The 10,877-nt window shown below is 53.3% G+C and overlaps 1 protein-coding gene across 3 annotated transcripts in view; it reads left to right on the top strand.

Moving 5' to 3' along the window:
* Positions 1–10,877, top strand: part of VGLL4 (vestigial like family member 4) — a 143,025-nt gene that overhangs the window by 115,611 nt on the left and 16,537 nt on the right. Inside the window, exon 1 of one of the 3 annotated variants that reach the window (XM_045289846.1) lies at positions 832–878. The exons of the other annotated variants lie outside the window; for them this stretch is intronic. Within the exon in view, the coding sequence (XP_045145781.1) occupies positions 865–878 (14 nt within the window). The 5' untranslated portion in view covers positions 832–864. Of the gene's footprint in view, positions 1–831; positions 879–10,877 lie in introns of those variants that run through there. 3 annotated transcript variants of the gene reach the window in all.

Here is a 10,877-nt window from a genome sequence, read left to right as displayed (position 1 = left end):
ACCACAGTGACTTGTTGGCCTCACTTTCTGAAAGCACCTGGGGCTCAGGTGCATCCAGGCTTTGTTTGCAAAACTCACCTGGGTCTAGGAGAGCTCGGGCAACCATTTAAAGTGGGCTGACTAGCTGACTGCGTGCCCCACTTCTGTGCACTCTGAAGTTGGGCTCGGGTTAAGAACGTTGCAGACTCAGCAACTTCTTGCTCTCAGCTCCAGCTCATCAGGACCGGCAGGAGGGGAGCCGAGGGTGCTCCTGCCTTCCCTGCGCCCCAGTGGGCACTTCTCTGCCGATGCAGAGCCTTGATAGAGAAGAGTCTCCTTTCTGGAACTCTCCGAGTGGGAGCAGAGCAGAACAGAGCTGGCGGAAGTGGCTTTTACAAGCCAGGCGTGAGGCTCCAGCAGCGGGGAGGATCCTCGCTCTGGGATGTTTGGCATTCCTGCTGCCTAGCCTGTGGAGCCGGCCCCCTTCTCCGGCCACCTTCCTTTCCCAGCTTTGTTCAGCCTTCTCCTCGTAGAGTTTTATGAAAGCCTTATGTTACGGAAGGTGGAGAAACAAAGAAAGAGGAAATCACGTGCGACCATTCCAGCAGCAGAAACGGACTGGTCACCAGGCATGTCATGTTTTGGCAGGACGTTCTGCAAATAACCCCTCCCAGGGGCTGCTCACCTATTCCCGGCCCGAGGGAACTTTCCTTTCTGCAGGGAGGGGTGCTGGGAAAGACAGGGCCCTCGCCTCCTCGCAGGCCGGGACTCTTATTCTGACAGTGCCCTGCCTCTCCTGGGTTTGCGCCTGGATGGCTTGCCAAGTTTGCGGGGCCCGGGGCTTTCTTGTGGGAGGACGCTGGACTGTCTTCATGCTCTTTGGCAATGATTAAAGTGAGGTTAGTACCAAAAACCCTTTCATTTTATTCCCTTATCCTTGCTTTTTCAAACCAGATGGCAGCCCTGTGTTTTCAGCTGTGATTAATTTAAGCTGCGAGGCAGCAAGTGCTGGGAGAAGGTCGGTTTTGCTCAAGAAGGGAGAGCAGAGATTTGCTTCTCAGCCCTCTCCTGGCACCTTGTCCCAATCAGACCCACGTCCTGTACAGTCTCTTCTTCTGAGGAGACCGGAAGGAGGGAGGGGGCGGTGGTGGGGTCTGCAGGGCCTGGTGCACACTGCTAATTGTTTCCTTAATGAATGGGAAGTAACAAAGTTTCAGGTGGCGGCCTGACACGTTGCTGCCAGGCCTGGCTTTCATGTGACTGTCTCCAGACAATGGTGCGAGGTTTCAAGTGGCTGCCGCTCACCGGAGCACAGGGAGCTCTTTCTTCTGCTCTGCACAGCTGCCGGGCCGTCCTCCAAACGGGTGTGTTTTAGGGTTCGTATTTATGCTGAAAGAAAATTACAAGGGAAATAAAAGCATTTGGCCACAACTGAAGACTGGAGGTTTCGACCTCTGTTATTGGACCAGGACCCTCAGTGGACATTTTATTTGAGCCTCTCCTCCACAGTTGCCTTGGAGTGCGAGATCGATTCTCGATTGAGAGATCATTTGCGTGTAATGGAAGGGGAATGCTCTTTAAAGACTCTCACAGCCACTTACTGGGACAGTAACTCCACCTGCTTTGAAAGGCAGCAGGACCAAGGGCCCTGTGTGCTGGGCTGTGCTTCGTGTGTGAGTGAGTGTTTGTTGTTTGGTTCACATGTCTGCCATAGTTTTACATGCCCACTGCCATTTCCCTCTGGAGCCACTGGCGTGGTTATTTTGTGACATCTCGCACGGTGCCCTCCTTGTCGACGCTGTGGAAACCTCCTTTTCTCTAGTGGACAGGGCCACCCACAACATGGCGAAACACATCCCCTCAGTTCCAACCAAGAGGTTCCGAGGACTAAGGGTTAACTTAGGGTTATGTGAGTGAACAGTAATGAGGCTGGTAAACACCTCACACGTTATATACTGTACATCACATTCCTCAGGTGTGCTGAGTAATAAAGAAGTGATCTTTGTACCTAATAGTTGAAAGTTGTGTGGGGTTACTATTGAGCATGGTGTTGAGCTGATTTCAAGTCAGCCCCGACTCTTGTTTGTCTCCCCCCCCCCCACTCTTGTTAACTCTTGCCATGCATGGTGGAATGAAACTGCATCATCCCCATGATCCGTGTGGATCCAGCCATTGGGATCCATAGACTCTTCGTGACAGATTTTCAGAAGATCACCAGGCCTTTCTTCCTAGTCGGTCTTAGTCGGGAAGCTCTGCTGGCCCGTTCAGCATCACAGATGCACAAGCCTCCACGGGCAGGTGGCTGCAGAGGAGGGGCCTTGGTTAAGAGCTACCCCTGAGCCTCCTGCATGCAGAGGGAGACCTCCTCCGATCCCTTGTTGCCCCTCACTGTCTGTGTGTGGTGGAGGGGGTGTCACTTAAAGGGACAGGAAGGTGAATCTTTTGGTGTCGGAGCCCACATACAGGGGCATACTGCCCTCTGGGTGTCGTCCCCCCCCCCCCGCCCCGTCATTTCAGAATCGATCACTCAAGAACATGGAGGAGATGCGCCATCTCAGCGAGTGTTCAGGGCCCCTAATTCTGCTTTTTCCGTCTCCTTTTTGGGGACTTTCTATTTTGGATGGCATCTGATTTTGAACAGTCAAGAGAGTGTACTTAGCTATTTCAGTGAAGCTCAGTGGGCAGCTCCCAGACCAGGAAGGCCAGCCTCCTGCCGTTGAGTCACTCCCTGGGACCCACGCTGACCGGCTTGTGGAGAAGGCTGCAGGGCAGCACCTGGCTCTGAGGCCCGGGAAGCACTGCTTCCACCAAGCCTTTCTGCCCATGCTGCTGCCGGGCCGAGCCTCCAGCCCTTAGTCCAGCACTGAGGAGAGCTTGCAAAGGAGAGAGAGCGAAGCGAAGACACTTCAGAGCAAGTGGAGGAAAGGGAACTGGCTGCCTGGCGGAACTTTGCTTTCAGACTAGAGGAGATTGCTTTGTAAGTGGCAGATCACTTGTCCGCTCATCAGGGGCCTTGCTAGGCAACAGGAATTCCTTAAGGTTCTTTTCCTTTAAGTGGTTTAAATCTTGTTCCTATAATGCAGTGGGTCTCCACCTTTCATACAGTTCCTCATGGTGTGGTGACCCTCAACCATAAAATTATTTTCGTTGTTACTTCATCACTGTCATTTTGCTACGGTTATGAGTTGGGCGACCCCTGTGAAAGGGTCGTTCAACCCCCAAAGGAGTTACGACCCACAGGTTGAGAACCGCTGCTCTATTGGTTTTAAGCTTGATGCTGCTGTTAGGTGCCATCCATTGGGGCGCTTCCAACTCACAGGGGCCCCCACGTTGTGTGCATAGAACGGGCACTGCCAGTCCCCCGTCACTGTTAGGTTTGAGCCCATTGTTGCCGTCACTGTGCCGGCCCATCTCTTTGAAGGCTCCGCCTCTTTTGCTGCCCCTCTGCTTCACCAGGCGTGCTTTCCTTTTCCAGGGACTGCTCTCTCCTGATGCACATCCAAGGTATGTGAGCACTTCTTCCAAGGCAGCTTCGTTTGTTCTCCTGGCAGTCCGCGGTGCTTTCGACATCCTTTGCCAGCACCACTGATTGTAAAGCCTAACCGGATGGAAAGTCCTGTGGTCATATAGGCTTACTGTATTAAGGGATGCTTGTGAGTACTGGGCTTTGGAAGTGATTAGCTGTTCATCTTATAAGAGCTCCTGATGCAGCTCTCATTTTCAAACTGTTTAACTCTCTGCATACTCCTCACTTAGTGACTGTCTGTTGTCCAGCAGTGAATGCCAAGGCCCCTGACCAGGAGCTGTGTGCGGCCTGGGAGTGGAGACAAGGCATGCTCTCCTGGGCTGCTGGAGTACTGGGCAGAGTGAGGGATGCTGCCTGCTAGGTCCTGGGTGCAGGCACCCACACGGGGCTGAGACCGGCTGTGTCTGGGCCAGCAAGGAAGTAGGGCCTCAAAGTCTGGCCACAGCACTCCACTTTGAGGGGTGGCAGGGATGGTCAGAAGGAGCCCCAAGATGGGACAGTCAGGTGTCTAGCACCCAGGGACACCCATGTTAGCTGACCGGCACCATGCAGCCCATTAGACTTCCTGGGTGGGCATAGTTGAGGATGGGGCAGGCTACATGGATGGAGGATGGTGTCAGCGGGTCCCAGACCCAGAGCAGAGGTTGGGCTGACCATCAGCGCTCCAGGGGATCCTCTGGATTGTCAATTCCCTGGGACTGAAGGGGACAGGGCTCCCCGGGAGCCAGGAAATACTGGGGTATGGGGATTGGGGAGCCCCCTGCCCGTGACAAAACCACCTGGGGCATTTTGGGTTTATTGAAAGGATGAACTGGGACCTCTGAAAACAGGTAAGTGCCAAGAGGAAGGTGGTCCGGGGAGAGGTGGAACTTTGGCCATGCTGGCTGTGAAAGACAAGGTGTCCCTCTTTGATGGGCCTACTGAGGCTTGCTCTCTGTAGGCAACATGGGGGAGGGGGTGAGGGAGGGGGCAGTAGAGTAGCAGGTTTGACCTCAGCAGGGTCTTGGTGGGCCTTTCGCAGCACAGGTGAAGGGAGAGGCGTGAGTGTGATGTGGTCTTCCCTCATTTCTACTGAAGGCCAGTTTTCACATCCTGAACGGCCCCGTCTTTGGAACCTAATCACTTAGGTTAAGTGAGGAGTGGGTGTACTGTGATGGAGTGACTTTGCCCATGGTTTCTGCTGTCAGTCAGCTTTTATTAAAAACAAACAAACAACTGGCTCTCTCAAAGTTGGCATTGAGTATATTTACTGAGTTAGGGGTTGCCTTCTAATACCAAGACATTCACAGAGTGATGCGGAACTGGTTTCTCCCAGTTCTCAGCTTGACATTGGGGTGGCTGCCTGCCTTCAGCTGTGAGAGCAGTTGAAGGAGTGAAGGTCGCAATAAACCAAGTGCCACAAGAAGGAAATTTGATTCCCCCCCCCATCTGATCCAGATTTGGTATTTAGTAAATTGTATCAACTATTCAGGCAATTAAAGAAAAAAATCACACTCGCTGCTATTGAGTTATTCCTGATGCACAGCGAGCCTGTAGGAGCCCTGGTGGCATAGTGGTTGCACAGTGGGCTGCTAACCACAAGGTCTGCAGTTTGAGTCCACCAACTGCTCCATGAGAGAAAGACTTGGCTTTCTACTCCTGTGAAGAGTTACAGTCTGAGAAACCCACAGGGGCAGTTCTGCTCTTCGAAGGTAGCTCTAAGTTTAGCCACTCGGAGTCACAAAGCTGCGTTACAAGGGGAAGAATGCTCGGGGGGTTAGTAGGTGCCCACCCACTACGTGACGGGCAGCTGAGGTAACCATTCATGGTTGTGTTCAGGTGTTAGGATAATCCTGGTGTTGAATGTTTTCTTCTGGGGTTTACTAGACCTGGTCCTTGCTTGGTCCTGGTCCAGAACTGTTTTTGTGGTTGCCGGCCCCATCAAACTAGTCCCACCTCACGATGACCCCCAGCACCACGGGATACGGGATACTGGGCTGCCCGGTCTGGGTGAGGATTGCACTCTTGTGACCTGTAGGCGTTTACTGGCCCAACTCCCTCGTCCATTTTTGTCTGCAAGCTCCTGGGGAACATGATCAGTGTCCCAGCCACATGCGTGCTGCCGGTGACAGGGGCGACGTAGGGTGGGACTTGAGCATGGAAGGTGAGACTCCTACCACTGACCCCCCAGGAACAGGCTGTCTGAATGGAAGGAAGGTGCTCATTTCCTGTGTGCTTTGTCATCTTACATCTGGAGTGTTACACCCAATTGCAGCTGGGGCGGAGCTGGGCGGGCAGTGGGCAGGGAAGCCGCCTGCTCTTGTAGCCTCATTTGAAGGGACTCTGACTGGGTGAGGGGAATTGAGCGCCTGCAGGGCTAAGGTAGACTGACCTGTGCGGGGAGGAGAAGACCTTTTCTGTGTCTTCCAAAGGGTCATCCTGAGACCAGAGACTTGTCCTGCCTATGTGGCATGGCCATGAGAGCCATGGCTGTCCTTCAGGGAGGTCGCAGTTCCACCTCCTCTCCCAGGGTTCCCAGCCCCCCTTAATCAGAGCTCCTTGGCCCGTCAAGGACAAAGCAGCCCAACATCTCACAGGTCTTATAGTAACTTCCGGTGACTGGCTGCAGAAGGCGGTGTAACTAGAGAATGCTGCTTCTGGAAGACTCGGGTGGGATTCTGACAGGCGGGCAGTGATGGGGTGGGGGAGTTGATTTCCGAGCCACATGCTGCCTTGCTTGGTGCGCCAGCTTCCCGAGTGCCTCCCTCTGGCCCGTGAGTGTCGGTTTCTGCTAGGAATTTGTTTCCTTTCCGACGACGACGTACTCATTCACAAAAATAGTTACTGTATGCCAGGCGTTGTTCTAGACATGGAATTACAGGAACTTCTGAGCAGCCCGCGGTGGCTCACGGTCCTTCTTGTTCCCGCCATGGCTTCACTCCAAGGCCATTAGTGTCCCGGCAGCTGTAACTAGTACCACCCATGCCTTAGAAGGCCAGGCCTTGCTGGCCATGCTCGCCCCCGGGGCTCAAGGGGCAGAGCCTTTCCTGGTTTTCTAACCCTGGGTGCCTCAGGCTGTCCCTGCCTGGTGACTAAAGCCTGATTATTCTGCCTCCCGTTCGTTCACTGACCCTATTTCTTAACAAAGTCACATCGACATGTTTGAATGTCTCCACAGGTTTCAGTTGATAACACCGGGCATGCCTAAGACTTCTCTCTTGGTCAGCCCAGTGCACAGCGGGACCCGGTGCTGCCTGAGTCCCGTGACCACCCCCATCGTCTGCTGGGGGTGGGGTTGGGGGGACTGTTTTGATAGGCGGGAGGGACTTTCGAGGACTGGTTTTCAGAAGTCATCTCCAGGCCTTTCTTTGTAGTCTCTCTGTGGAAGCCCGGCAGGAACCAATCTCGGCTGGCATCTGGGGGCCGTGACTGTGGTGCCGGGGCATGCAAGGCAGAATTCTGCCGTGAACCCACATGCCCTGATGCAGTCCCTCCTTCAGCAAAACAAAACACAGGCTCACCCTAGGCCACTCCTCTTTTGTGGCCTATGTCAGTGCATGTTTTTGCGAACTGAAGAAACCCAGAGAGGATGTTTGGCTCTATGAAAAAGTGAACATTGCTTTTCTGTATGTAGAAAGCTGGTCCGGGGCGTGCGTCTCCCTGGGGATGGGCTCCGTGGGGGGTGGTGTGAGGTGTGTGCCCCGCTGGGGGAGGGTCTGGAAGGTGAACGTCAGTCACGGATGCTAGGCAGGGTGCCAGCTCCCCACCCTCCCTGGGGCAAGCTAAGGAGTTGGTGGTCCAGGAACTGCAAGTGCCAAGTGCCCAAAGTGATCGAGGGTCTCACTGTGGTCCTGGGGACTGCTGTCCAGAGCGTCGAGGGTGGAGGAGGCTGGGGGCCAGCCTGGTATGAAAGACTGTCCCCTGGCTCTGCCCAGGCCCACCCCGAGGTTCCTGCTGCTTCACCCGCCCGTGTGTAGTATTTGATTTGATTTTGTGTCTGGGGTCCCCTGTAAATTCATGGCAGTTACTTCTTTCCCTGTTGCCACTTTGGCTTCTGCGTGTACATAGGCGTCTGCTTTCCGCTAGTGAGGACACCCTCCCATCCGCCACCTCTGCTGCTCCTGCTGTAGACCAGGAACAGGAAGCTCCATGCCAGAGAAAGGTGGGCGTTTTTTCAACTACCGTTCACCCAGACAGTCCACGGTAACAAAGAAACTACAAATTTAGTAGCAGGCGGCTTTTTAAATTAATTTTTATATTTCATTCATCTCAGCGGCATCTCCATTCATTTGAAAAGGCTTAGTGTACATGTGGGGGACATATGCACAGTGCTTGGGGTGCACATGGGTTCAGCCCCCTCATCATATGTCTCTGGGGCATGGGGGGGGTCCTGGCCCCCCAGGTGGAGACCCGCTGTGGTGGCAGAGATGCTGGTGGCAGGGTGGGTGGGTGGATGGGGGCTGATATCCAGTAATGTTTTTAGCAGGGACCCTCGTCTCAAACTAGTTCATCCTCCTGTTTCAGCGAGCGATGGAAAACATGTGCGCCAGTGTAGTTGCAGAAAAACTGGTTTGAAGCCACCAGCGATTCCTTAGGAGGAATCAGGCGCTTTCTGCTCCCATAAAGAGCCACAGTCTCGGAAGCCCACGGGGGCAGTTCTACCCTGTTCTGTAAGGTCACTACGAGTCAGCATCAACTCCATGGCAGGGAGTCAGCATCAACTCCATGGCAGGGAGTTTGGCTTTTGCGTTTGGCTGGTGTTCTTAAGTGAGACGCAGTCCCTTGGGGAGTGGGAGGAGCTATGCCCTGAGGCTGACTGTCCCCAAGCCATGGACCTGGGCTTCCTGGAGGCCACAGGTCTGGAAAGCCCTGCCATCTCCCTGGGCTGTCAGGTCTTGCATTAGTCACTCTGTGAGGGGGGGAAGGTCAAAAGTCACCCGGTTCTATTTCTTCGGTGATGGCTCAGTGGCGGAATTCTCACCTCCCTCACCTCCCATGCAGGAGACCTGGGTTCGATTCCTGGTTAGTGCTCCTCCTGCAGCCACCACCTGCCTGTAAGAGGAATCTTGCATGTTGTTGAACATATTTTAGTGGGGCTACTAGAAAATCTGCAGGTGAAACCTATGGGCCACAACAGTTCAGTCCACAACCACTTGTGCAGGTTGAGCAGGATGCGGCAGGGTCTTGTCAGTGCCTGGGATCTCCACAAGTCAAGGCTGACTTGGCCACAAGCCAAAGCCGCTGACAGCAACACACATCATTCTTGACTACTTGCAGACTTCTTGGTCCCCTGTGGGGAAAAGAGAGTCCTTGGTTAATAGAAGCAATTAACATGCCCAGCTGCCAACCCAAAGGTTGGATTCTAGGGTTCACCCATAGGTGCCTCAGAAGAACAGTCTGGTGATCTGCTTCCAAAAGGTCAGCCACTGAAACCTACATGGGGCCTTGACAGGTTGGAATGGCAGCTGTCGGCCTGAGCACGTGTTCTGCAGAGTGGGCACTGTTCACAGAGCCTGGTTCTCGGGATGCCTGTGACTGGTGACCCAGCCACCCAACATCAGGAAGAGGTTGTTGGATCAGTCACTCTCACTCCAGGCAGAACGTTCAGCTTAAAGGCACGCAGCTTCTCAACGGCTAGTCTGGACTTACCTGGCCTCATACAAACACTGAAAAACCTACTCCCTTGGTAACTCACATGTGTACCTACCTAGCCAATGGCATTTGAGAGGCCATGGTTTTGAAACACTACTTGATGTAGGTTACCCCATCTTACTAAGTGGTAAGGGGACCCTATCAGACCTCCTGCTTCCCTATTGCCTCAAGGCAGGGGTCAGACATGCCTCCACGCTCCAACCTTTCCTCCCAGGATACTCTCCTTGTCAGCTGGGTTCGATGATTGATTGCAATGGCCACACAGAACCCACAAGCAAGACTCACAATTAATGGGGTTTATTACGGAAGTTGATGGGTTACCACCCATCAGGATTGCAGTAAGGATGCAGTCATTGGTCCACTCTCACTCTGGTCCTCAGTCTCTCAGCCACGTGGTCCCGTGGCCTCTGCCTCCGTGCGCCAGGAAGCCAGCTGAGGAGTCTGTGCATCTGGTCCCGTGGCCTCTGCCACTTCAGACAGAGACCTTGGACAGGCTCATCCAGATGGTCCTGCAACTTCTCTCTGTGCCTCGGACAGCTCTCAGACACCGAAGAATGGCTTTGATGGGAGGTATGGTTTGTCTTGGAGGCCGCCATATCTCCAAGGAAAACTAAGGATGATGGGGTCTTAAGTCCCATCCTTTCGTAAACAGAGAGACACCAGGTGTGGGTTGGTTCAGCCTCTACTGCAGTCAGGACTGTAGAGACTCAGACCCCTCCATCAAGTCCATTCTGACTCACAGGATGGGGTAGAACTGCCACTGCAGGTTTCTGAGAGTAACTCTTTAACGAAGTAGAGAGCCTCATCTTTCTCCCACAGAGTGGCTGGTGGTTTTGAACCTGTGACCTTGTGGTTAGCAACCTGGTGCATAACCTACTACGCTACCAGAGCTTCTTTAAAGCAGAACTTCACTGCACCTCAGTGCTATAACGGAGAACTCCCTGCACGGGGAGCTCATACACAGCCACAGACGCAGAGTCCACAATTATACTCCATCACACAAGGGATTGTGGCTACAAAGGCCACAGTGACTGACGACAGTGACTGACGACATCTCAGCCACGCGTCCTTTTCTTTCGTTGGACACCATCCTTGGTAAAGTTGCAGTGGCTACAACAATGGACTCAAATATAAGAACAATTGTGTGGATGGCACAGGACCGGGAAGTGTTTTGGTCTGTTGGGCATAGGGTGGCTATGGGTAACAACATAACACCATCACCACCATGTGTTCAGAGTAGGGCTGTGCTGTGTAGAGTTTTCAAGAACTTTTAGGGTGGATGAGGGGGAGTAGCTCATCAGACCTTTCTTCCCAGGCAGTTCTCGGTGGACTCCACCATTCAGCTAGTGGCTGATCGAGCTCCCTGACTGCCTGCACCCCAGTGAGTCCAGAGTATTGACTGTGCTGTGTTGTTAGTTGCTGGCTGGTTTCAGAGTGACGGTTGTGATCCAACGAGTTTTCCCAAGTCCGGCCTTTCTTCTAAGGCATTTGTAGGTGGGCTTGAACCATCAACTGTCGGTGCTCGGCCAACAGCCCCATGGTTTTAGGGACTGGAAATCTTCGCAACTGGATCAATAGGTAACGTCATGATAAATGGTGAAAAGATCAAAGATGCCAAAGGTTTCGTCTTGCTGGGATCGACAATCAGTGCTCGTAGAAGCAACACTTACAAGATCAGAAGACCAGTTGCATTGGGTAAATCTGCTGCAGGAGACCTGTTTATTTTTTATTATTTATTTTT

The sequence above is a fragment of the Echinops telfairi genome, unplaced genomic scaffold (genome assembly GCF_000313985.2).
Source record: "Echinops telfairi isolate 266 unplaced genomic scaffold, ASM31398v2 ScPeMD7_31;HRSCAF=116, whole genome shotgun sequence".
Classification (NCBI taxonomy): Eukaryota; Metazoa; Chordata; class Mammalia; order Afrosoricida; family Tenrecidae; genus Echinops; species Echinops telfairi.
The sequence above is the reverse complement of the archived record's forward strand: the minus strand, read 5'-3'. Positions and strand labels throughout refer to the sequence as shown.